Source organism: Bos taurus, chromosome 2 (genome assembly GCF_002263795.3).
Source record: "Bos taurus isolate L1 Dominette 01449 registration number 42190680 breed Hereford chromosome 2, ARS-UCD2.0, whole genome shotgun sequence".
In the NCBI taxonomy this organism is placed as follows: Eukaryota; Metazoa; Chordata; class Mammalia; order Artiodactyla; family Bovidae; genus Bos; species Bos taurus.
The window spans coordinates 126,836,915-126,863,522 of NC_037329.1; the positions used below are offsets into that span (position 1 = coordinate 126,836,915).

The 26,608-nt window shown below is 46.9% G+C and overlaps 2 protein-coding genes across 3 annotated transcripts in view; both read right to left on the minus strand.

Moving 5' to 3' along the window:
- Positions 1–636: 636 nt before the first annotated feature.
- On the minus strand, positions 637–2,091 carry SH3BGRL3 (SH3 domain binding glutamate rich protein like 3). Its single transcript, NM_001034763.2, has 3 exons — positions 1,947–2,091; positions 1,199–1,366; positions 637–1,087 (listed from the first exon to the last, which is right to left on the minus strand). Exons 1-3 carry the CDS (start codon positions 1,992–1,994, stop codon positions 1,022–1,024), a joined length of 282 nt encoding a protein of 93 aa, NP_001029935.1. The 5' UTR covers positions 1,995–2,091; the 3' UTR covers positions 637–1,021.
- Positions 2,092–3,299: 1,208 nt separating this feature from the next.
- Positions 3,300–26,608, minus strand: part of CEP85 (centrosomal protein 85) — a 36,317-nt gene continuing 13,008 nt past the window's right edge. For both annotated transcript variants that reach the window (XM_010802626.4, XM_002685702.7), the window contains exons 4-14: positions 22,134–22,822; positions 21,175–21,308; positions 20,667–20,784; positions 19,197–19,382; positions 12,646–12,798; positions 12,277–12,431; positions 10,807–10,921; positions 9,848–9,898; positions 6,690–6,797; positions 5,304–5,529; positions 3,300–4,984 (exon numbers count right to left, since the gene is read on the minus strand). In XM_010802626.4, coding sequence (XP_010800928.1) covers positions 4,827–4,984; positions 5,304–5,529; positions 6,690–6,797; positions 9,848–9,898; positions 10,807–10,921; positions 12,277–12,431; positions 12,646–12,798; positions 19,197–19,382; positions 20,667–20,784; positions 21,175–21,308; positions 22,134–22,822 — 2,093 coding nt within the window. In that variant the 3' untranslated portion in view covers positions 3,300–4,826. The remainder of the gene's footprint in view (positions 4,985–5,303; positions 5,530–6,689; positions 6,798–9,847; positions 9,899–10,806; positions 10,922–12,276; positions 12,432–12,645; positions 12,799–19,196; positions 19,383–20,666; positions 20,785–21,174; positions 21,309–22,133; positions 22,823–26,608) is intronic.

Consider the following 26,608-nt stretch of genomic DNA (forward strand, 5'->3'; position numbering starts at 1 on the left):
CCACCCGATCCGCTGTAACCCGAGCCCCAGCGGGCGGCCCTGGCCCTGGGTCTTTGTCCTGTAGGTTCCTCTTTCGGCCCTGAGGGCTTAGCTGCTCCAGGGGAAGGAGGGCCCGGGCCCCGCCCCAGCCCAGCGGCTCCTGGGCCAGCGTGCAGCCAGCGGATCCCTGCGCCCAGACACGCACAGGACAAGCACGTAGACACTTCAACACTGCATCAGAGCCACTGCCCCCACCCTGGCAGAACTGCACCTGGGCACCCACTTCCACGACACCCCCACACCGAGCTGAGCTGTCGGGACACAGGCAGGAGGGCACAGGGTACCGCCCTGTTACTGACTGGCATGCAAACATGCAGTGCACACCAGGGCACAAGCGCATCATGGACACCACCACACGCACGAGCACTGCAGGGTGACCCACCCCCCGTATCTCTAGAGACCAACGGTCCAACACAATTGTGTGCGTGTGTGTTCTGGGCATATATCCAAACGCATGCACTGTCACACACACAAAGGTGCCACACGGGACTGCCAGTCGACCTGCCCACCGAGCACAGCCTCAGCACAATCACGTCTACCACTAGCTTTGCTCAGAGCCAGGACCTGGGAGGCACAGGCCACACCAGACAGACACGGTGCCAATGGAATGGAACATTTAATTGTTTCTGCGGTGCTCCCGGACGGGGATTGCGGGGCCTTTGGCAGAGCCTTGGCTAATGGAATCAACAAAGGTGCCCATCAGCCAGTGCCAGGCAGGGTGGCAGCCTCAGGACCGAGCTGAGGACAACCAGCACTTGGGCTGTTGCTTAAGACAATTTCTGAGACCGGTGGGTGAGGAATGTTGCTGCTGAATGGAGAAGAGGGGGCTTACAGTTAGGGGAGGAGAAGGGGTCTTGGGTTGAGGGGAGAGGCCCCCCGTTCAGGTTAGGAATAACAGGGAAGTTGGTCACAAGGTCCTTCATGGCCGGGGTGATGGCTGGGGAGGGGAATGTGATGACGAAGTCCAGGGGGCTGACTTGGCTCAGGCCAGTTTCAGGAACTCCTGCAGTGTGTTTTGTTCCACAGCCTCCACGAAGAGCTCATAGTCCTAGGGGAGGGGAAGAGAAGCGGTCACCAGAGTGCTGGCGTTCTGTCTCAGGTCTGACTCTGGCTGGTATCCTCCTGTAACGCTCCCTCCACCCCCACCCGAGGCCCATACCCCACAATACTGGTCCCCGTTGACAATCTGGGGTGGGGTGGCCTTGGGGTTGCCGGCCAAGGCTCGCATCTCGTCCCGCAGGGCGTTGTCTTGGGAGATGTCCACTAGCTGGTACTGGATGCGCTTCCCATCCAGGATGCGGGTCACCTCACTCTGCTGGGACTTGATCTGGGGGCAGAGGGCGGGTAGAGGTTAGCGGGCAGCCTGGAAGGTTGAGGGGGAGAACCCTGGGCAGGGACAAAGGGGCTGTGGTCAGGAGCTATGGTCCCCCCTGTCCCTCTACACACCCTAGGGGAGGGTTCTGGCCACAGGGAGTTGGGAGGATGAGTCAGGCTTGTGGTGGTGTGGGAGGAGAGAGGGACCACCAACCATGAGGAGGGGAGTCAGGGTGAAGGTAAGAGAGAAATTCAGGGTGGGGAGAGCCAGGAGCTCAGCAAGGGGAAAGCAGGGCAGGCCTGGGTGGAGGCTGGTAAGGGGCCACCCCCGCCCCAAGTATAGACACAGTGGAGAGAGGAAGGGCCAGATAAGGACAGGGTCAAGGATCGGCCTCGTAGTAGGGGTGCGGAGGACCCAGGATGCCCTCAGTAAATGTTCAAGGTTCAGGATGGGGCTGTAGAACCTGCCCCCAGCCCAACTCCCGGAGGCCATGCCCAGCACCTCGGCGCCCCCGCCCTGGGGGCGGGTCCCAGGCGCTGGGTCCAGAGCCCCGGAACCGCCGCCCGCGCTCTAGTCCAGGGCGCACACTCACTTCGCGGGAGCCGGTGACCGACGTGCTGTAGACGCGCAGGCCGCTCATGCTGCGGGTGGACCGACGGGAGGGCAGGCAGACAGACGGCGGTGGCAGCAGCTGCACGGCCTAGAGACGAGGCCGCCGCGCTCGGGAGCGGTTTCCTTCCTGCTCAGCCCGCGAGTCACCGCTCTCGGGACCAATGGGCGGCGCGGACAGGCGCGCGGCCGGGGCGGGGCTTGCGCGACCCCGCCCCGCGCACCGCCGGGCCCCCTCCCCTCCCCCTGGGGGACTGGGCGCGCCGGGGACCCGCGTCCCACGCAGGGCTGCCCGTTTCAGCCCTCCCCGGCCTGGGGCTCACAGTGTGAGGCCAGGGAGCGATCTGACGGAAAGGGCGGGGGGAGGGGCTTGGCAGAGGCCGCCTCAGCCTCGCCCAGGTTTGCTGCACCCAACTGGTTGCCCTCCCCCGGGTGCCACGACGCCGCTGCTCAGCTTTGAAGGTTCGGAGCTGTTCTCAGTTCCCCGCCCAGGGAACCTGGCTCCAGTCGAGCATTGTCCTGTGGGCCACCCACACATAGCTAACCCCGCGGGGCACGCCACGACAGTGACAACCCCTCGCTGCGAGTTTTCCCCAGAGCTCCTCTCCCTCCGCTCAGATAGGCAGGTTCAGACAAGGGTGGTGGCCGGAGACAGGGCCACGCCCTCAAAGAGCCAAATGGGGGCCAAGGTGAGAAAGGCTTCTAGCTCTGGACCCGGTGCAGGCAGAGGCTGGCAGTGGGGTTCCCGAGTCTGGCTGGGCCCTTGTTAAAAATCCACAGCTGGTCTGGGGGTGGCCCCAGCCCCACCGGGACTTCATGCTGCATATGACCCTCCAAAAACTTACTACCAGCAAAATGCAGGGAGTACAGTACGAGGCAGCAACCAGCCCAACTTTGGAGACTCAGCTATCTGTCTGGGGTGGGACATGACACCCCTCATAAGTCTCCCCAGGTCCAGGGCCCCAAGAATAACCCAGGAAGACAAGCCTAGCTCCTGGAGGCAAACACAGTGCCCTGCCTTGCTCTGGGGAAGCCACTTCCCTGCAGCAACCCACAGGCAGCAGACTTCCTTGTCAGGATTACTGAAACTCCATGACAAACTTGCTGTATGACTCAGGGCAGCGTCATGCAATAGAAAGTGCTGTAGGAAGAGATCTTATCCATCTCCACAGACAGAGGAGCAGAAGTGGTAGAGATACAAACATGAGGCTGGACCTGCCAAAGTTCCCTCTTTGCTGCTGTTCGGAGAACTTGGCTAAGCACACAGGCTTTGGCCCTGATAAGCCAAAATGAGGGGTGGAGTATGAATGGCAATGGAAGGCAAAGGAAAACCGAGTCGTCTGTTAAATTTTTATTTTGTAAACAAAATAGGCAATACAAACCAGTTGACATAACAAGGATTCATATAAATAACTGCTTATAAACTTTATGAGGAAAAATACCCGTGAGCATGGTGGCTGGGCTCCCAATTCAGGGTGGAGACCAACAAGGCAGCTTTGATTTTAGCAGGCAGGAGCCCAGAGGCTGAGGGGACAGCTGGGTGGGGATGCTCTGAATGGAGGGTTAAGTCACTCCATAAATAAAACACCAACTTGTAAAAACACTTAAGAAGGAGTCTCATTCAGGCCTGGGAGTGAGGTCCGGGATGCTGCCCTGCTAGCCCAAAGCTTAGCAACCACCTCCCAGTGGCTGGCTCTGGACTCCTGAACTGCTCAGGACTCCCCCTCACACGGCCCTGGCTCCAGATCTAGAGGAAACCTTGAGCTGGCCCAAGGACCAGACACAAACAACTACAAGATGCTCTCTCAACAAAGAGGCAAGAGAAACCAGAAAGCAGAGCTCCAAAGGCCCCAGAGAAACAACTAAAAACACAAGCGCTATACCTTGAAGCTGACCTGTACTGGCTACTCTGAACTCTCAAGGAGCCCAGAACAGGAAAGGGAAAGGACCCCCGTCCCCAAACACAAGAGAGGCACAAATCAAAGGCCAGGCCCTGGCCCCAGCCTTGGGGGAAGGGGGTGAGCAGCTTGACAGTGCCTTGTGGTATCAATCCAGAACCATAGAGAAGAGTTTGCACTCAAAGCCCAAGAAGGGGCTACCTGGCCAGCCTGAGAACAAAGGACAAAGGGGCTGTGCTAACTACATGACCAGGGCCCCAAGGGCACGGGGCAGCTCAAGTGGGTCTCCTGTAAATAGGCATGATAGCACAGATGAAGGAGCCCTGGGTATAATCCCCAGGCCCCCAATCCTAGCAAATACTTTGCTAATGAACAGATCACCCTGAGGCATCAGTGAGAATAAGAGCCCTGAGGAAGGAGGAGTGGGCCTGGGCCTAGGAAAGTCCAGAGCCAGCTCAGGCAGGTCCCAGGAAGGCTGGCACAGAGGGCCGGAGGATTCTCAAACGGCTACTGTTACTGGTACTCAGCCTTTCCTGGCCCTTCTAAGGAACTTTGGGCATCAGCACGACCAAGGTACAGAGTGGGAATGAATGTGGATCCATCCCAAAGGATGCGGAAGGGAGTTAAGCAGCCTGTTTGTTTGCCTTTGACATCAGCTTGTTACCGGTAACAGTCTGTGAGGATTTACCTGCAGTTAATTAGTAACTCACCCTAAAAGAGTGAATCAGGATGACAGGATAAATGCAACCCAACAAGGCAAAGCCAGAGTTGGGCAGGACAAACAAGATTCTCTCACCGGCCCTTGGCCCTGTATGCAGGCTCACACCTCCCCGCTCCCACCCCTTCTCTCCGGGAATAGCAGCAGATAGGAGGCAAGAGATTGTCAGGGCAGGACCTGCTGGACGGTGCTCTCAGCAGACCAGATTCTCCCTGGGGGAGCACAGCTTGTCCACCCCCAGCATTCCTCATTGTGTGACACAGTTTTCTCCCATGTCCTGGGCATATCTATCTGACATGGTGGTCCTTAAGTCCTCGATGTCACGGCGTAGCTGCTGAACCTCTTCCAGTTTTCTCCTGATTACATCTGGCTTCTGAAAATCTAGTTGAGTCCCTGGGTGCACAGCTGGGGAGGAGAAGAACATTTTGACAGAATATTAATAAGTAAGTCAGAAGACACTTCCATGTGGAGGGGGCAGTGTGGACAGGCAGTACCCTAAGGCCTGTGGTCTTGGAACACGGCACTTTTGACAAAACAGCTAGGGATAATGGGCTAAAAGTCCTGCTGCCTAAGGGCCACTTCTGTTTGTCCTACACCCAGGTACCCATAAGGATGCCTGCTTCCAAAACAGATTTACTGAACATCTAACTGGGAAAGGTAGATAGAGGTGAGAGGAGAATGAAAGCCATTATCTCCTAGGTCCCAGACTAGTCTAAGGACTCACAGTGAATGCCCAGGAGCAGGGAGAGATTGGGGTCGTGGCCCTGGGCCCTCTGGGTCACAATGCTACAGACAGCCTGCAGATCTTGAAGACAACTGGCCAATTCCTGGTGCAGCTCAAATGCCAGCTGAGCTGTGTCTGATGAAGACGGGGACCCTGATTGGGCCTGTCGCAGGTGTTCTTGGAGCGTCAGATTCTTCTCAATGAGGTCCTGATTCTGTACTGAAAGCTGAGCAGATAGACAGGTGAGCACGTTAACTCAGGCCCAGGGAGAAGCAGAGTAACTGCACACGAATGTGGATATACATATATGGTGTGTTGAGGGGAAGCTACGAGACAAAGGCAACGTTCCCCCCTCCCCACTCCTACTAACAGACTTTGCATTGCCCCTTCCCCCATCAATATCAGGCTGTTGCTCCTGCAGGTAGGTTGGGCCCACAGGACCTCAGCACTGGAGAGGAAACTGCACCCCAGCAGACTGAGTCAGCAGCCTCCAGGTTTCTGTTCAGGAACCAGAGAAGATACTCCCGCTCCTCGGAACTCTATCTGAAGCCAGTCCCTCAGCCAACTCTGTTAGCCAGGCTATTAGAGAAGGCTTAACGTGAACTGTGAAATCTGAGGAGACACTGGTTTCAATCTCTCCCTGCCACCCTGACAAAAGTGGCCACCAGCCAGCTTGATCAGTGTGTGTCAGAGGAATAAAGTGGGCAAGAAAGACAACATGACAGCTAGTGGCTACTGGGAAGGTGAAGGCTAGGGGCTAAAGAAGCTGCTGACCTGGAGGACACAGTGCTGAAGAGTGCCCTGCCTTTTCAGCCCTTCACCTCGGTGGAGTCAGGCTTCACTACAGAGATCAGCTCATTCACGTGTATCTGTGTCTCTTTCTCTCCCTTTCCCACAACAGCTTTAACATACTCTCCTTCCCTTCCTACCACTATTCTGTTTTAAAGACAAGGCATAGAGTTCCTCCACTAGTCCCAGCCCTTCACCCACACTGGGCCATATGACCATCTTTGCTCTGGGAGCCTCCTTCCTAGGCACTTGGCCAGTGACCTTGACCGCCCCCTGCTGACAGCTCTGTTTACTCCAGGAGGATCACCAAACCTTCAGTCTTCTTGAACCCTTCATCCCCAACCCCACAAACCTGTGGCTGCAAGAAGACAAAATAAGAGAGAATGATTTTCCATATCCAAAATGCATTACTGGGTAATTACAGCCAAAGACAGGCTTAGGACCTTTAATATAAAGGATGATGCAATGTTCCTTCTTACTCCTCCAAAAAAGACTTCTCAAAATGTGGGGGGTCTTGTGGGAGTAGGGATGGGTAGAGTACACAGAGAAATTAGGTTTGTAAAGACAATGCCAAGAGGCCTAGCTGGTGCTGCTCACCTCTTTCACAGCTGTGCGCAGCTGCTGCAGGGCTGTCTCCCTCCTTTGGGCCTCCTCTTTCAGGGCCTGGCTTGTTCCTTCTTCTTGAGCCACTTCCTGTTCTAGGCTCTGAATCCCATGACAAGGAGGGTGGGAGAACACATCAGAGGCAACAAGTCTGGGTCAGACTACATCGCCTCTGGTCTGGACTACATAATAGTAAAGCCCCACCCTGCCCACACGCTGCTGCTAAGATTATTTTGGAACAACCCTGATCTGTGACTTTCCATCAAAACCCTTCTCGAGCCCCTGACCATGTACCATCCGAGGTCAGGCTCCTCAGAAAAGCATTCTTTTAACAGGTCAGCCTGGCCTTTACCTACTTCTGTATCTTTACCTCTTTTTACCCTCCACATCACCTCCACTCTAGTCACACAGACTGACTGGCCTTCATCCCCAAAGATTCCAGCGCCAATACTGTTGCTCACTTTTCTTTGCTTTTGCCCAGAATGCCCCTCTGCTCTGTCAGTCACCTGGGAAACTTCCCACCTCAACCTTTCTTCATCTGCAGATCAGATTCAATTAATCCCAACCTTGCCCTGCTACTAATACTCATGGCTCATGAGTACATTTGTTGGCTGTGCACTTGATTCCTCTATTAGACTGTAACTTTCTCGACGGCAAGGAATGTTGTTTCAGTTGAGTTCAATTACTGATTGAGCACTCACTACTGACAGGCACTAGGGACACAGAAGACACCACCAGGCATTCCCGTCTCTGAGGAGCTCACAGCCAAATGCCCTTGACAACTGTTGTTTAGTCACCAAGATGTGTTCCACTCTTTTGCCAGCCCATGGACTATAGTCTACCAGGTGCCTCTGTCCATGAGATTTCCCAGGCAAGAATATTGGAGTGGGTTGCCATTTCCTTCTCTAGGGATATTCCCAAACCAGGGATCAAACCTGCGTCTCCCGCACTGGCAGGCGGATTCTTTACCACTGAGCCACCAGGGAAGCATTGTATATTAATAAAATAAATGGATGTAAACATTCACTAGGCTTGACTATCTCTTTAGAGGACTTGAAATCTGTGAACTAAATAGACCCACATGATGGCAATGGTAGAATAGAAACTGCTATTAATATGGAAGAAGTTCCCAAGACACCCTGAGAGTACATTATAGCATAGTATATTAAATGCTTTTGACAGAGATGAGAAGGAGTCGAGGGCACGCTCTCAGTCACCTAATCTAGTTCTGTGTATGTGTGTTTATGTGTATAGGGGTGGTCAGGGTCAGGAGAGGGAGGTATATATAGACTTGTTATCTTTTGCCTCTCATTCTGTTCATTCCAATTTCCCTCTGGTTTTGAAACTGATTTGGACAAATTAAGTATAAATAATATTTCTGAGCTTTTCCATTTTGTTTTAATAAAACATTAAACAGCCAAGGAGAACGTCTCACCACCACAAAAGACCCAAGGTGACCATTTTGAATCCACCTAATTCCACCAAATTCACCTGACATTTTAATTTGTCTTAGAAGTCTCATCATGGGTAAATATACATTTAAAATGTTGTGGAGGGCTTCCCTGGTAGTCCAGTGGTTAAGAATACACTTTGCAATGCAGGGGACACTGGTGCAATCCCTGGTCCAGGAAGATCCCACATGCCTTAGGGCTGGTGAGCAAGCCCCTGTGCCCCAACTACTGAAGCCTGCACACCCTAGAGCCTGTGCTCTGCAACAAGAGGAGCCACTGCAATCAGAAGCCTGCATACTGCAGCTAGAGAGCAGCAACCAGTTGCTCCAACTAGGGAAGGCCCTCTCAAAGCAACAAAGACCTAGCACAGCCAAAAATAAATATTTTAAAAATAAATAAATAAAATGTTGTCAAGAGTTCCAGGAAACATACTTTGAGATCCATTAAAAACTACTAAAATCTTGGGATTTTAAATGGATGTAGGGAATTCCCTGACTGTCCAGTGGTTAGGACTTCCTGCTTTCACTGCCAAGGGCCCATGTTCAATCTCCAACACAGAATTAAGATTCTGCAAGCTGCACAGTGAGATCCAAAATAATAACAGTAATAAAATAAATGGATGTAAACATTCACTAGGCTTGACTATCTCTTTAGAGGACTTGAAATCTGTGAACTAAATAGACCCATGAAGGCAATGGTAGGACTGAGCTTTCAGCTGTTCCTCGGTGGAAGTGCATTTCACCTGTTTTGGTATGAAAGCCTCTTTTAAAATCCAGAGAGAACCTGTACCTACAATTTCTTGGAGAACCCAATTAAGGACACTCCTACTCTGGTCCAAAATAGAAACCAGGAGTTGTCTTTAATTTCTGCAACAGACTTGCCCTCCAGCCTTGCCTCTCTCCAACTGCCAATCTTCTTCCACACTCAAGTCTGAGCTGCAAACCTGACTACAGCACACCCCAACGAAATGCTACGGTAGATTCCCATCACCCACCTAAAGAATAAAAGCTAACTTCACTGGACAGTCCAAGCCCTCCCATAGCCCAGTTCTCCAGCTGCCACCTTACTCAACACGCAAACGACTTACATAAACCCTGCTGTCACATGCCTTCATGTTCCTACCCATGATGTTCCTTCTATCAGAATTTCAATACCATCCTATGCTAGCCTCCTCATTGCCTGGCTAACTCCTCCTCCTTCTTCAAGCCTCATGGTCTCCAGAAACCCTTCCTTAATCTCCCCTACTTTCAATGACTCTTTTATGCTCCCGCAGGGTAATATGGATGCTCTCACTGCACTGTGCTGAATGAAACCTCTTCCCAACAAGATTGTAGGCCACAAGCACTGATTTGGTCTCATGCTTGTACCCCTGGATATGTGCTAAGTCACTTCAATTGTGTCTGACTCTTTGCAATTCTGTGGACCACCTGCCAGGCTCCTCTGTCCATGTGATTCTCCAGACAAGAAGACTAGAGTGTGCTGCCACGCCCTCCTCCAGGGGATCTTCCTCACCCAGGGATCGAACCTGTGTCTCTTACATCTCCTGCACTGGCAGGCAGGTTCTTTACCACTAGCACCACCTGAGAAGCCCGAAGCTGGTACTCTTAACACCGAGTAAATCGCAGGGCAAAGAATAGGGTTGGCTGAATTCTAGAAATTCCATCAAGTCCTGCCCATCATGTCCCAAGGATTCCAGCTCACCTGTACTTGTGAGTGCAACTGATCAATCTTCTGCTGTTGCCTCTCCACAATCTGAAAGGCAAAGTTATCAAGGACGATTGCAAGCACATGCTAATAGTGGGGCCAGATGGCAAGAGGCTGCACTAAGATCTACAGTTTGACTATTATCACAACTGGCTACAGCCAATTAATAGTGAGAACAGAGTGAAAACAAGAAATATAAACCAGACTCCCTATCCTGGCTACTTAGCTTCACAGTCCTGTGCTCCGGCAGAGGTTTAAACAAAGAGGAACACAACGCGGAGGACCTATGACTACCATGGGGAAGTCAGGTGGAGAGAGACCCCTTCACCCTGATGACTGTCGGCCAGTAGAATCAACTTCATATACAGCCAGTGTACCTTCTGGTTCTTTGGTAGAGGACATAACTGAAAATTCAGTTTAACGAAGCCAGTCCTGTTTAGGGCTATGACAGTTTTTCACTAATAGCTTTGGTCCCACTGTTCAAGGAGGGAACCTAAACAGGTCCAGTGTCCTGTCCTATGAGACCCCAGGTACTCTCTGAACCGTTTCTGGGTCTTTTTTGCTGACCTTCAAACAAGTCTCTCTGGTAGGTCCTGGGCTCCTTCTTCTATGCTGAATTAGGGCCACCTCACTGGCTAACACTCTGCTCAATGCAAGAGGTTCTGTAGAGGGCCTGAGTCATGAAGGAAGTGTACCAAGCTTCAGTGCACCATTTTGGTACATCTAAGTTTGGATATTCAAAGGCATGCCCTTCCCTAACTTTGCTTGTCAGTACTAAGGATGGCTATCTAAAATGTGAATTTATTATGCAGGGATGGCTTCTAGGAAAAGAAAGGAAAAACTCTGGGTAACAGATGCTAGGGGGCTTAGGGCCAGAAATTCATGGTTCCCTACCAAAACCCAATCTTCTGCTTCCTCTAAGCCTACCCCCTTACGGCCTGGACGCCCTCAGTCACCTTTCGAAGGGAATCACATTCCTTCTGCCAAGACTCCATTTCCACTTGGGGACCTCGTCCTTGTTGAGCTGGACCATCTCCACTGGCATCTTCCACACACTGCTCATCTTGCAGGCTGAAAGACAGTAGCCTCTTCAAGAACTCTAAATCAGAGAGATGTGGCTTTGATTCCTGATACTGCTATTTACTGGGCAAGACAAGTAGGCCCTTCCAAGCCATAGCTGGGGATAATTGCTTAGGTCTGTTTAAAGTAGGGAATGCCACACAGAAGCTGCTTGCTCAGTCTATGTTAGTTCCCTTCCCTAGAGGTCAGCACCTATACAATGTGCCAGCAATTCTTTACCTACCCAAGGCATCTTTATGCTTAGATATTTAAAAGTAAACATTCATCACATGTATTTAAATGACAAAAGTCACACATATAGGATAGAGAAATTTTAGAAAATACAGAAAAACACAAAAAGTCCTTTTTTCTTTGCACACCCAGTCTGGGACAGACCCAACTTTGTCCCCTAACCACAATCACTTTCATCATGGGCCATATGCTGAGATAAACAACAGGGTTACTGTGGTTGAATGTGGGATGAGAAATCCAATCCATCCCATTAAAAACTGGATTTGGTCCAAGAGGCTGTTGAAACACAGCCACGACATTTTCAGAAACTGCTATTAATATGGAAGAAGTTCCCAAGACACCCTGAGAGTACATTATAGCATCTTGTTTTGTTCTCAGAATCTGCTGTGTCAATTGAGAGCAATCCCTAGGGCTAAGGAGAAGTAACAGATGCTCCTGGTAGCCTTCACAAGATTCACCATGTGGATAACCCTCAGTCATCAGCACCAGGATCTACTTCTGCAAATACAGATAATCACTTTCCAAAGTGCTCCCATTCATTCAACACATACATATTCAAGAACTATTATCCAATACTATTATGATGCCAGGCACTGGGTTGGATCTTTCCAAAGGACAGTGGAAAACCCCACTGCACCACTATACCACTCATATTCCATCTCAAAGACACAGTCCCTGCTCATAAACAGTTTTCCTATTACTTACAATCCAAAGAAAACAAAGCTCAGAGAAGTAAAGTGAGTTGCCCAAAGTCAAACAAGCAGTGAGTAGGGTAGCCAGGACCAGAACCTAGCTCTCTGCTTCTTTTTAAACCCCTCAGGGATATTTGGAGAAGACAATGGCAGCCCACTCCAATACTCTTGCCTGGAAAATCCCATGGGCAGAGGAGCCTGGTAGGCTGCAGTCCAGGGGGTAGCTAAGAGTCGGACACGACTGAGTGACTTCACTTTCACTTTTCACTTTCATGCATTGGAGAAGGAAATGGCAACCCACTCCAGTGTTCTTGCCTGGAGAATCCCAGGGACGGGGGAGCTTGGTGGGCTGCCGTCTTTGGGGTGGCACAGAGTTGGACACGACTGAGGCGACTTAGCAGCAGCAGCAGCAGGGATATTTACCTATGTTGGGTGGAGGAGAAGTCAGCTTCCCTCTGTCTCAGGCTTTCCAGTTGAACCTCCTTTTCTCTGCAGGCTGCCTGGGTCTCCTCCAGCAAGCTCTCCAGCTCAGTCACTCTCTCCTGCAGCTCTGTGCTCTTCAACTCAGAATCCTTAAGCTGAGAGACAGGATTCCATGCTTAGGTCAACAAGCAGGGAAGACTTTAGGTATATTTCGAAAACTTTGCAGTTCAGTTGTGATGTGAGTCTGGACCTGACTCCTTTGGGATTTTCCTTTCAGGACACCACAAGGTCACTGCATGCAGCAAAGGTTGAGAAAGCCCCTACCACCACCCACAACTTGCCCCAGGTATGCTTGGTCACTGCTGCTACCTGCTGGCTCTGTTTCTGATGATCTTCCAGAGTGGGCAGGTCAGCCAGGTAGCGCTCCAAGGTCTCAATACGCTGCTGCTTCTCCCGGTTCTGCTCGGATTCCTTCTGACATTTCTTTTTCAAATTATTAATATGTTTATCACGACCCTTGACCTATTGGAAAGAAATGTTAAGAATCCTTCTCCACTGATCCCTCTACCATCTTGAACGTTAACTATTTTCTTATAAGTGAACACTGTCTTTGACCTTAGGACTATAACTGTTTTCTACTACCATGAAGGCAGGAAGTTGAATAAACTTTGCCATTGGAGATTAGGACATAAAATGCAGAGTTATCACAACCAGAACTTTCCGTTCAAGGGCAAGGAAGAGGGGATTCTTGGGCAGTTTTCAAAACCTGGTAGCTCTACTGTATAATAAAAGAATTTCTCTGGTATTTGTTCAAGTTCCTGGAGGTAACTTCTAAACTCTTAGAATATCCCAAATAATAAATATGTCTTTGTTATTCACAGTGGACCAGTTCAGTTCAGTCGTAAAGAGTCGGACACGACTAAGCATCCGACTCTTTGCGACCCCATGCAATGCAGCATGCCAGGCCTCCCTGTCCATCAGCAACTCCCGGAGTTCACCCAAACTCATGTCCATCGAGTTGGTGATGTCATCCAACCATCTCATCCTCTGTTGTCCCCGTCTCCTCCTGCCCTCAATCTTTCCCAGCAACAGGGTCTTTTCAAATGAGTCAGCTCTTCGCATCAGGTGGCCAAAGTATTGGAGCTTCAGCTTCAACATCAGTCCTTCCAATGAACACCCAGGACTGATCTCCTTTAGGATGGACTGGTTGGATCTCCTTGCAGTCCAAGGGACTCTCAAGAGTCTCCAACACCATAGTTCAAAAGCATTAATTCATCTGTGCTCAGCCTTCTTTATAGTCCAACTCTCACATCCATACATGACCACTGGAAAAACCATAGCCTTGAGTAGATGAACCTTTGTTGGCAAATTAATGTCTGCTTCTTAATATGCTATCTAGGTTGGTCATAACTTTCCTTCCAAGGAGTAAGCATCTTTTAATTTCATGGCTGCAATCACCATCTGCAGTGATTTTGGAGCCCAAAAAATAAAGTCAGCCACTGTTTCCCCATCTATTTCCCATGAAGTGAAGGGACCAGATGCCATGATCTTAGTTTTCTGAATGTGGAGCTTTAAGCCAACTTTTTCACTCTCCTCTTTCACTTTCATCAAGAGGCTCTTTAGTTCTTTGCTTTCTGCCCTAAGGGTGGTGTCATCTGCATATCTGAGGTTATTGTTATTTCTCCTGGCAATCTTGATTCCAGCTTGTGCTTCCTCCAGCCCAGCATTTCTCATAATGTACTCTGCATATAAGTTAAATAAGCTGGGTGACAATATACAGGCTTGACATACTCCTTTTCTTATTTGGAACCAGTCTGTTGTTCCATGTCCAGTTCTAACTGTTGCTTCCTGACCTGCATACAGGTTTCTCAAGAGGCAGGTCAGGTGGTCTGGTATTCCCATCTCTTTCAGAATTTTCCACAGTTGATTGTGATCCACACAGTCAAAGGCTTTGGCATAGTCAATAAAGCAGAAATAGATGTTTTCCTGGAACTCTGGTTCCTCTGCCTTTTCTAAAACCAGCTTGAACATCTGGAAGTTCATGGTTCACGTATTGCTGAAGACTTGCTTGGAGAATTCTGAGCATTACTTTACTAGCGTGTGAGATGAGTGCAATTGTGGCAGTAGTTTGAGCATTCTTTGGCGTTGCCTTTCTTTGGGATTGGAATGAAAACTGACCTTTTCCAGTCCTGTGGCCACTGCTGAGTTTTCCAAATTTGCTGGCATATTGAGTGCAGCATTTTCACAGCATCATCTTTCAGGATTTGAAATAGCTCAACTGGGATTTCATCACCTCCACTAGCTTTGTTCGTAGTGATGCTTCCTAAGGCCTACTTGACTTCACATTCCAAGATGTCTGGCTCTATGTGAGTGATCACACCATCGTGATTAACTGGGTCGTGAAGATCTTTTTTGTACAGTTCTTCCGTGTATCTTTGCCACCTCTTCTTAATATCTTCTGCTTCTGTTAGGCCCATACTGTTTCTGTCCTTTATTGAGCCCATCCTTGCATGAAATGTTCCCTTGGTATCTCTAACTTTCTTGAAGAGATCTCTAGTCTTTCCCATTTTATTGTTTTCCTCTATTTCTTTGCACTGATTGCTGAGGAAGGCTTTATCTCTCCTTGCTATTCTTTGGAACTTTGCTTTCAAATGGGTATATCTTTCCTTTTCTCCTTCGCTTTTTGCTTCTCTTCTCTTCACAGCTATTTGTAAAGCCTCCTCAGACAACCATTTTGCTTTTTTGCATTTCTTTTCCATGGGGATGGTCTTGATCCCTGTCTCCTATACAATGTCACGAACCTCCATCCATAGTTCATCAGGCACTCTGTCTATCAGATCTAGTCCCTTAAATCTATTTCTACTTCCATTGTATAATCATAAGGGATTTGATTTAGGTCATACCTGAATGGTTTAGTGGTTTTCCCCACTTTCTTCAATTTAAGTCTGAATTTGGCAATAAGGAGTTCATGATCTGAGCCACAATCTGCTCCCAGTCTTGTTTTTGCTGACTGTATAGAGCTTCTCCATCTTTGGCTGCAAAGAATATAATCAATCTGATTTCAGTGTTGGCCATCTAGTGATGTCCATGTGTAGAGTCTTCTCTTGTGTTGTTGGAAGAGGGGTGTTGGCTATGACCAGTGCGTTCTTTTGACAAAACTCTATTAGCCTTTGCCCTGCTTCATTCCGTACTCTAAGGCCAAATTTGCCCATTACTCCAGGTGTTTCTTGACTTCCTACTTTTGTATTCCAGTCCCCTATAATGAAAAGGACGTCTTTTTTGGGTGTTAGTTCTAAAAGGTCTTGTAGGTCTTCACAGAACCATTCAACTTCAGCTTCTTCAGCGTTACTGGTCAGGGCATACACTTGGATTACCATGATATTGAATGGTTTGCCTTGGAAACGAACAGAGATCATTCTGTCGTTTTTGAGATTGCATCCAAGTACTGCATTTCAGACTCTTCTGTTGACCATGATGGCTACTCCATTTCTTCTAAGGGATTCCTGCCCACAGTAGTAGATATAATGGTCATCTGAGTTAAATTCACCCATTCCAGTCCATTTTAGTTTGCTGATTCCTAAAATGTCGATGTTCACTCTTGCCATCTCCTGTTTGACCACTTCCAGTTTGCCTTGATTCATGGACCTAACATTCCAGGTTCCTATGCAATATTGCTCAATGGACCACAGCGTACCATAAATGCATTTATGCTAATTAGATGACTCAGAACAGGAACTGATCACTACAAAAACCAATGGAGTTGAACCCAACTTCCTGTGAAAAGGGGACAAAAACAGGAGATTTGAGTTCAATCATGCCTATATGATAAAATCCCAATTAAAAACTCTGGACACCAAAGCTCAATGGAGCTTCCAGGTTGATGAACACATGCATGTGCTGGGAGGATGACAGGTTCTAATTCCAAGAGGGAAAAGGTATGGAAGCCCTGCTTTTAGGACTTTCCCAGACCTCGTCCTATTTGTCTCTTGGCTTATCATGATTTGTGTAACAAAACTGTCATCTGTGAAATTACTGTACCTGAAGGTGTCATGGGAACCCCTGGATTTATAGCCAGTTGGTCAGAAATATAGGCAATCTAGGGAACCCAAAACTTGCAGTTGGCATCTGAAATAATAAATAAGCATAGTCTTTTGGGGGACCGTGTCCTTTAAACTTGTGGGGCCTGATGCTAACTCTGAGTGGTTTGCATCAGAACTGAATTGCAAAAGTATATATAACTGTATAGGTAGTATACATACAGCCCACCTGGTCTATTCTGATGAGACAGGTAATGGATTCCTCTCTAAACACTTCATATTATATAAAGCTAAGCAATCATCTGGAAGGGCTAAGGAGACTGTAAACTCTTTGAGAGAAGGGGCTGTGTCCATTTTGCTTTTATCAAATCCCCAACACACAGCACAATGCTTGGCACTAAGCAAGCAATCAATTAAGATTAGTTGAATGGAACCTTTTCTTTACTATTATGGCTTTTTCTTTGGCTTATGAAAAAGGAAGCTGGAGATAAAGCAGAGAATAAGGCAGATTTATTGATGCCAAAGAGGCTCAGGCCTAATTTGATCCAAAGACAATACAGTACTAAGAAGGATCCCTGAAAATCAGTTAAAAGCTTTACCCCAGGTACAATCTGTATTGTTCAAGCTCCATGTGATTCTCCAGACTCTCACATCTTAATATGCATCAGAATCACGTGGGAAGCTTATTGAAAATGCTGATGGCCAACTCTTAATTTAAAAAATGGTAGGCCAGTCAGAGATGTTTATTTTTTCTCCCTTCCAAAATATTTCTAGAATGACAGGCATAAAATAAAATACCAATTTTTAAAAGGCAACAGAGGAGACAAAAGTATACAAGATAGGGGCTTTCGTGACGGTTCAGTGGCAAAGAATTTGCCACTGAAGAGACCTGGGTTTGATTCCTGGTCTGGAAGATTCCACGTGCTGTGGAGCAACTAAGACCCAGAGCCACAACTACTGAACCCACGCTCTAGAGTCCCAGAGCCACAACTATGGAAGCCTGCATGCTCTGGAGGCTGTGCTTCACAAGAGAAGACAATGAGAAGTCACACTACAACTGGAGTGTAGCTCCTGCTCACCACAACTAGAGAAAAGCCCATGCAGCAAAAAAGATGCAGCACAGCCCCCCAGAAACAAATAAAAAAAGTATGTAAGATAGTTCAAGATGTTTTCAGAATATGAAAGGGAATGGGAGGGACAAATGATTTGGAGCAGAGGAGTTATAATTTGCAGTAGGAGTCACAGACAACTTGTAAGACAATGTGCCCTTCACAACCCACAAGAATCCCTTTACTTGAAACACAAGATACCTGAGGCAGGTAGGTATCAGCCATAAACCTGAAAAATAGGGGAATTCACTGGAAGTCTATATTCAGGTTAGCTGGATATCATTCTCACCCTAGGTTTTCCCAAAAGGAGACTGGAGATTTATTCTTTGAGGAGAAATCAAATCAGAGAGAGCCCAGCTCAGGGGTATCAGTCATGGCAGAGAGAGACAGAGAGTGAAGCACTGGGTTGAAAATAAGCATAAATAAGAATCTATGTGTAGAACTATGGGACTTTAAATCTAATTTCCTTCTCAGTGTTGAGAACCCAAAGGCCAAAAGCATTCCTGTCCCCAGCCTCCCCACCAGGCAGCAGGCTGAAGATTCTTTTTTAGAGAGAGTAAGATGAGACATCAGATATTGACATTTAAGGGTTCCCAAGTGAAAAGGGAAGACTAAGTCTGATCATCCCACAGAGAAGCCCACCAGGCAACTTCCATGAACCCAGAGCTTCCATGCAATTTAAAAATACTATATTCTTAAATATGAGCACTCTTTCATTCAAGGATCATCAATCCTCTAACGTGTAAGACACAAAAACAAAATAAGACCTGAAAGAAACACTATAAGCAGATGCAGATATCCCAAAAGGCATAATCAATATCATCAGAGAAAAGATACTGCATTCATGAAACAAAAATAGCAAAAAAATGCATTAAGTAAGAGAACACTATTCAAAAATACAGACGTGTATGTCAGGAGAAAGAAAAGAGTTGAGGACAGCTAATTCTGTAGAGTGGGGCTGATATTGATATTGATGTTGATGTTTGATAACATGTTGGTTATTTAACTTAGACACATGTATTATTTCGATTACAAGTTTTTTTTCTCTGTTTTTTCAAACAAGCCTCTAAGTCCACGCTGTACCAATGCACCAATATCGCCTGGTAAGATTGTCAGAAATGCAGAATCCCAGGGCTGCCTCCCCTTCCAAAACTACTGAATCTGGATCTGTATTTTCATCAAGATCTCCAAATGATTCTTAAACACATTAAAGTTTAAGAAGCACTGCTTTAGCTGACTTTGATGCAAGTGGTCCAGAGCTAAACATTATTAAACCGGTCCCCCAAGAATATCTGTATTAGAGCAACCTGTGAACAGAACCAGAAGATTTAGCTCCTTCTATGAAAACCAATCTCAACCTGAGGCAATTCTAAGAGCACTGGCAAATATGTAAAAACTCCCAAAACAACTGCGTATGTGGGATTCTTCACCTACTTTTTAGGTAGAAGTGAGAAGAAATCATGCTGAATGATGTACCACAGGTACATCTTGCAACAGTACCATTTGGTATGACTGGTCAGACTGGTTTTTCACCTAGGCCAGCTGGTTCCCCATCACGACCTGGGACAGGGAGAGATTATACACTGTCTGTGATAGTTTTGCGGGGATGAAGCAGGTATGAAGGGTTCCATTTCAAACAAACCAGTCCTGCATGAGAAGTCAATGTAGGGTGTCTCACCCAATTGTCTCCTCCAGGTTCCAAGAACAGTTTGGCAGGAAAGGGCTGACTGCCAATTCTTTTGTGAATTAGAAAGCTATCAGCTCCTTAGCTCACCCTTTCTTCTTGTTTCTTCCCTTCCTCCGAATGCTTCTGCAGTGCCACTCTGAGTGACTCTCTGATGAGCTGGACTTCAACTTCTGAAGCAGAGAGTTTCTTTTCAAGCTCGATCTTTTCTTTGCTCAAGGCTTCTGTCTTCTGTGCAAACTGTGCACGTAAGAAAGTGTTCTCTCGCTGCAATTCCTGCAGAAAGATTTGCAATATGTAACTGTTCCTTACCTTGAGAGTCCCATGTACTTTACTTATACCTAGCATACTTTGTGGTCGAATATCAATTTTCTCTAAGAATTTCTGCAAGCAGTGCTTCTCAAAGTGTGGTCCTAGGACTAACAGGGGCTTCCTTGATAGTTCAGTTGGTAAAGAATCCACCTGCAATGTGGGAAACCTGGGTTCGATCCCTGGGCTGGGAAGATCCCCTGGAGAAGGGAAAGGCTACTGACTCCAGTATTCTGGCCTGGAGAACTTCATGGACTGCATAGTCCATGGAGTCACAAAGAGTTGGATACAACTGAGCGACTTTCACTTTTAGGACTAACAGCTTCAGCATTACCTGGGAACTTGTTAGAAATGCAAATTCTTAAGTCCAACTCCCAGGCCCAGTGAATCAGAAACTCTGGGGACGGATGTTAATAATCTGTGTTTTAACAAGCCCTCCAGGTGATTCAGATGCACACTCAAATTTCGAACCACTGGCTTAAAGCAATATTCAAGGACGAGTCATGTAACAAAGGAATACAGGACAATACATCAGCAGACCTGGGCTCAAGGCCTGGTTCTCCTCCACTCATTCTTTATATGACTTAAGGCAAATTCTTCCTCCTTCCTGGGCCTCAATTTTCTCATCAGTAAATGAGAAGACTGAGATATATTTTATGTAATGGCCATTCTCACACTAACATTCTGATTCTCCAAGATGGAACATTGTCTTAAGAAGCCCACTAGGTGGCAAAGCCAGTACAGTACTATAGTCTGTCTAATACTCATCACTCAAAAGCCCAAATTGCAGAAGAAGCTTGGCCAACATCGTTCAGAGCTACTGACCTGAGTGAAAGCATAGTTTTCCCTCAGTTGCTCCTAGACATGGAAGAATAAAAATGGGAATGGCTCTAAATCCAGTGCTACCTCTGCTTCTCTCTTCATTTGGCCAGGGCTGGTAGATCAAGACTTCTCAGAACATCACTCAATTCTAGGACCTTACTATGAACCTTGCTCTGCCTTCCTTTTCTCCCAAGTATGTCCTGATATCAAGGCACCTGGACTTCCACTTGATTCCATCCTCAGGCCTTTTCTGCCCCCTCAAGAGCAGAACAGGAGATGTTCTATAATTAAGAATGTTTACTTTCTGAGGGCAAGAATACCTTACTTCACTTGGTCCATTTTCTATCTCCTGGATACCTACCAGTGCCAAGCACAGGGAAGATACTGAGTTATGACAAGCAGAATGCCATCCTGGCTGCCAAGGCTTACCTGCAGCCTCAGCAAGCAGACGTCCCCAAAGGGGGCAGGGCGGCCTAAAAGAGCACTGTGGACTTGCAGTTCACTCTCTCGCACCTTCTGCTCCAGCTGAGAGATATGTTTCCTCTGCCTGCAAAAGTCAGAACAGAATGAGGCCCAGGGTCCCTGACACAAACCCACTTGTAATATGAGCCCCAACTTTTCTTAAATAGGTAAAAACCTATTTACAAAATACACTTTGTAAACAAAGACCTTGGATTCTCGGGTAGTGCTGATGGAGGAAATGCAAAGAAGAAAACTGACTGAGGCAAAATGAAGAAAGATCAGCTGCAAAGACCCAGCTGCCTCCTCTAGGCATTCCCCACAGCCCCTACAGAGATATGTAACAAACCTATCATATTATTCACACACAGAACTAGGCTACTTATCATGAGGCAAAGTAGGGGTCTAAACAGAGGAGGATGCACTGCCCTTGGGGAGATGTCATCAGTTGGGGGCCTATGGCCCCTTGCCCCCTTACTTGTCAATAAGGAGCTCCTTTTCCTTCAGAAGGTGTTCATTACTGTTCAAGATGCTCATCCATTGTGCTGGGTCTAACGTGGGCAATGAAGGAGAAAAACCAGCAGGATGGTGGCAGACGGCTCCATTCTGAAGCTGGAAGACAAACAGGCCCAGTGGGACTTAATGTTAACCTACAGGCACCTGAAAGCACCTATAAAGTGCCCAGCTGTGTCTATAGTCAAGATTCACTTTGGCTCAGTTGGAGAAGGCCCACTGTTTATGAAATAATTTTAGCTCTGATGCATGACTGGAAAGAACCTGCCTGACAGACTTCTGCCAACTGGACACTCCCTGCTCAGAAAGGCTCTAGTTTCTAAGAAAAGGTCAGTTTATCTTTCTTTATCTGGAACAAAAGCAAATCAGAAGCTAAGATGCCCTCACCAACCAGGAAAGGAGAATATGTCTTGCTTCCTTTCTCCCCATTCTTAGTAAGTACAAGAACTTTCAAAAAACAAAACAAAACAAAACAACAAACACAAAAGTAGTACAGTGGAAAGAATATGGGAATAAAAGATAGTTTTGAACCCTAGAGCTCTGCCACTTAAACCAGCTCTGTGTCTCTGGACAGATTAGTTATTCCAAGAACCTGGTAAATTTCTACATTTACCTCATCAGAGTAAGGATCAAATAAGATTCTGTATGTTAAAGTACCTAGCCTAGTGACTGTTATGTAAGTACATAACACATAATCAGTGTTAGTGTCCTACTTCTGGGTTTCTCTTTGTAACCCTCTGCTTTGGAGAACCAATCTGGTGTTTAGAACCAACAGATTTGATGACATTCACAAGATTGCCTATCTACAAACATCTTCCCTCCTTTTTACAAACACTTTCTTTGGAGTCAAAACTTATAAGAAAACCTATATAGTTCTAAGATAAGCACAGAAACTGCAAAGTCCAAGGAAAGAAAGGCCTCTACCTGCATTTGCTCCATCTGTAAACGGATCAACTCCAGCTGCTGCCGACAAGTGCTGAGCTCACAAGATCGCTCGCGGGAATGCCAAGGGTCAGGATTCGGCTGCCACACCTGAGAAGGTAGAGGCTTGGAGAGCCCAGGAGCAGGCTGGAGTCCCAAAGGAAGAACCCCACTGCTGCCAGGGTGTGGTCCATTCCGCTCACATACTGCCCCGCTGCCCGGTGCCTTCTTGGTCTCAGGCAACCCTTTGTATAGCTCCTTGTTTGTGTCGGTTCTTGGGTTGTGGAAGTAGACTCGGTAGTGGGGATCTGAATAAAGTGTCTCCAGCATTGCCGACTGATTGAGGGTAGACTCCATATTGGGAACATCAAACTTTCTCGCTTCTTCTTCTCTTTCATGGCCCACTGCTGGAAACCAGGATTGCTCAACTCCATTTTCTCCAGCAGCACCACAAAGATACATGAAATCTCTAGAAAGGCCTGGAGAACGTTTCATTGAACTGAGGTCTCCATTTCTTGTCATCCCCACACTTTCAGCCAACCCTGACAAAGGAAGTTTGGTAGAGGATCCGGCAGCAGAATTTGGCTTGGAAGGAGAGGTCCCCAAAGTAGAAGGTATCACATGGGCTGTTGGAATGGTTACGTGGCTTTTGATGGGCTGGAAAGAAGGACTGCTACTTGAACTGCAAAAATCTGTGGAGAGAATAGTCTTCCGTAAGTCAAAATCAAAGCAGCAAGCTTTTTTTGAGTTTGGCTGCTATGCCAGACATTCTCTGCCCGAGAGCAGGCAGAGAGGGCACTTTCACAAGTATCAGGCAGAAAAATACAGCAGCCTAAATGGGAGATGTGTGTTCTAGGATCTCAAATGCCATTCCCAAGGCAAACCAAAGAAAGGTAACATTGGCTTCACTTTTAATTTATACTGTCCTTTGTATTTGAAAGGGCTTCCCTGGTGGCTCAGAGGTTAAAGTGTCTGCCTCCAATGCGGGAGACCTGGGTTCGATCCCTGGGTTGGAAAGATCCCCTGGAGAAAGAAATGGCAACCCACTCCAGTATTCTTGCCCAAAGAATCCCATGGACGGAGGAGCCTGGTGGGCTACACTCCACGGGGTTGCAAAGAGTCGGACACAGCTAAAATCCTGCCAGTCAATAAAGCTGAAAACTGAACTTAAAAAAAAAAAATCACTTACTTAAGGGAACTGGATTAGGTCCTACTCTTCCAAGAGCTGGGCGACTCTAAGCTATAATCCAATCTAATAAAAATGTCTTTTCCAAGGGCTGCTGGAATCTTCTTTGATCTCCAAAAGCTCCACAGCACAGGTGAACAATGGATCTAAACTATGCAAAGAACAAGGCAGACTCGGTAGTGCTGCTTTGTGTCTGGGGCAGGGAGCACTGCGTCTGAATCAGGATTCTGCTCTCTCTCCCACACGCCAGACCTGACTGCCAGGATATGTCAAGTTATTCTTAGCAACTCTCAGGTTTCATTCTAGCACAGTGAGCACTCTCAACTGGTAAACACTGAAATCCTCTTATTTTTTACTTTGCCTTTTATTTACCCCCTTGTTTGTACATAACTGTGATTTTTCACTTTCCTTGAGACTGGATTTATGTTTCCTTTAGCTCCTGCCTAGTCTTGAGAGACAACTCTCCGATTGGCTCTGCTGCAGAAGGTTCACATTTTTACTATTTCCAACTTTCAAGTGCTACTGTGAAGAGGACTACAAGGTCACAGAACTAACACAGGGCAGAGGGCCACAAGCAAAGTACAGGCAGGAATATGAGGAAACACACCTATTGCCTTCAGCAGGCAGGGAACCAAGAGAGGGGGACGAGGAACAGAAGCGTCTCTCTTTCTCAACTGTGTCCAATAGTCTTTCCAAACTAAGCAACATCTACTGTGGAGAAGAATAGATCCCCAATTTGTTCCATTTTCCATCAACCAACACAGAACACACTCAGCCAATGAGGACTAACCTTTTCCAGAATTAAATGGGTATAGATCTGCTATCATCTTCTCATATGCATTTGTAAGCAGTTCTTTAAAAACAAGCAACCCAAATTATCCCTTATAATGTATGCAGAGTATCTAATTTCCTCTACTCAGATGATCGTGGGGCTATATAAAATACCATAGTAAAAACAAACCAGAAGCAAACCAACCAGTAATTTTTGATGACATGCATCAGCTTCTCAGGACCAAGAAAGAAGGACATTTCAAGAGTCAAAGGACACTATTTGTGATGTCCTGCAACTTAAATCCAGAACTAGTCACAGGGTTAAGGTAGACTGGTGGTGATGAAGATTCTAAGACTAGAAAGCTCCCTCCTTGAAATCTTCCATAGTGATACCATAACATTCTCTCATCAAGGGTCCCCACTCTCCAAATATAATAATGGAAGAGAAGACAGTAAGATTTTGGTTATGAGGGCTACTACTACGCTGAACTCGGCAACACCTTCTTCCATCCTCCATCCACGGCACCACGCTCTCTCACATCTCACCAAATTCAGTTTTGAGCCCATAATGCCCAAAGGAGTAAGGCCAAAACCTAAGTCACAAAGAAAGGTACCAACTGCCCCAAAAGAATATTGTTTCTCTAATTTTCTGGTGAGTATGGTCCATCTATGGATGATGAAATGAAGTCTGTCAGCACTTGTCATTTATCTACTGGGTTTATCTATTTACATTAAGGAAATTGTGTGATTCCGAGAAAGTACTATAAAATGTCAAGTTACATTAAAGTCTGGATTGTGTTTCAGAGCATTTTGAAACAAAACAGCAACACATTTTCAAAAGGGTCACTATCTTCTATAATTTTCAAAGGCTATTCAAATTTAGCATATGAGATATGTGATTTTTTTAATATGAGCTATTTCAAATCCTAAAAGATGATGCTGTGAAAGTGCTGCACTCAATACGTCAGCATACTTGGAAAACTCAGCAGTGGCCACAGGACTGGAAAAGGTCAGTTTTCATTCCAATCCCAAAGAAAGGCAATGCCAAAGAATGCTCAAACTACCGCACAATTGCACTCATCTCACACGCTAGTAAAGTGATGCTCAAAATTCTCCAAGCCAGGCTTCAGCAATATATGAACCGTGAACTTCCAGATGTTCAAGCTGGTTTTAGAAAAGGCAGAGGAACCAGAGATCAAATTGCCAACATCCGCTGGGTCATCGAAAAAGCAAGAGAGTTTCAGGAAAACATCTATTTCTGCTTTATTGACTATGCCAAAGCCTTTGACTGTGTGGATCACAATCAACTGTGGAAAATTCTGAAAGAGACAGGAATACCAGAACACCTGACCTGTCTCTTGAGAAACCTGTATGCAGGTCAGGAAGCAACAGTTAGAACTGGACATGGAACAACAGATTGGTTCCAAATAGGAAAAGGAGTACATCAAGGCTGTATATTGTCACCCAGCTTATTTAACTTATATGCAGAGTACATCATGAGAAATGCTGGGCTGGAAGAAGCACAAGCTGGAATCAAGATTGCCGGGAGAAATATCAATAACCTCAGATATGCAGATGACACCACCTTTATGGCAGAAAGTGAAGAGGAACTAAGAAGGCTTTTGATGAAAGTGAAAGAGGAAAGAGGAAAGTGAAAGAGAAGCTCAACATTCAGAAAACGAAGGTCATGGCATCTGGTCCCCTCATTTCATGAGAAACAGATGAGGAAACAGTGGAAACAGTGTCAGACTTCATTTTTTTGGGCTCCGAAATCACTGCAGATGGTGACTGCAGCCACGAAATTAAAAGACGCTTACTCCTTGGAAGGAAAGTTATGACCAACCTAGATAGCATATTCAAAAGCAGAGACATTACTTTGCCAACAAAGGTCCATCTAGTCAAGGCTATGGTTTTTCCAGTGGTCATGTATGGATGTGAGATTTGGATGGTGAAGAAAGCTGAGCACCGAAGAATTGATGGTTTTGAACTGTGGTGCTGGAGAAGACTCTTGAGAGTCCCTTGACTGCAAAGAGATCGAACTGGTCCATTCTAAAGGAGATCAGTCCTGGGTGTTCACTGGAAGGACTGACGCTAAAGCTGAAACTTCAATACTTTGGCCACCTCACGCGAAGAGTTGACTCAATGGAAAAGATTCTCATGCTGGGAGGGATTGGGGGCAGGAGGAGAAGGGGACGACAGAGGTTGAGATGGCTGGATGGCATCACTGACTAGATGGACATGAGTTTGAGTGAACTCCAGGAGTTGGTGATGGACAGGGAGGCTTGGAGTGCTGCAATTCATGGGGTCACTAAGAGTTGGACACAACTGAGCAACTGAACTGAACAATTCACCAAATCATTGGGTTTTTGCCACTTCAAGGATATATCTCTAAACCTCTCCTTTCCTCAAACATACTCCCTGGCCCTCAACTCCCACCCCTCACCAAAAACAATTCATTCTTTCTAGCAACCGTCCTTTCTTGGTAAGGGGCAGACTTAGCTATTGCTAAATTTTGGTCACT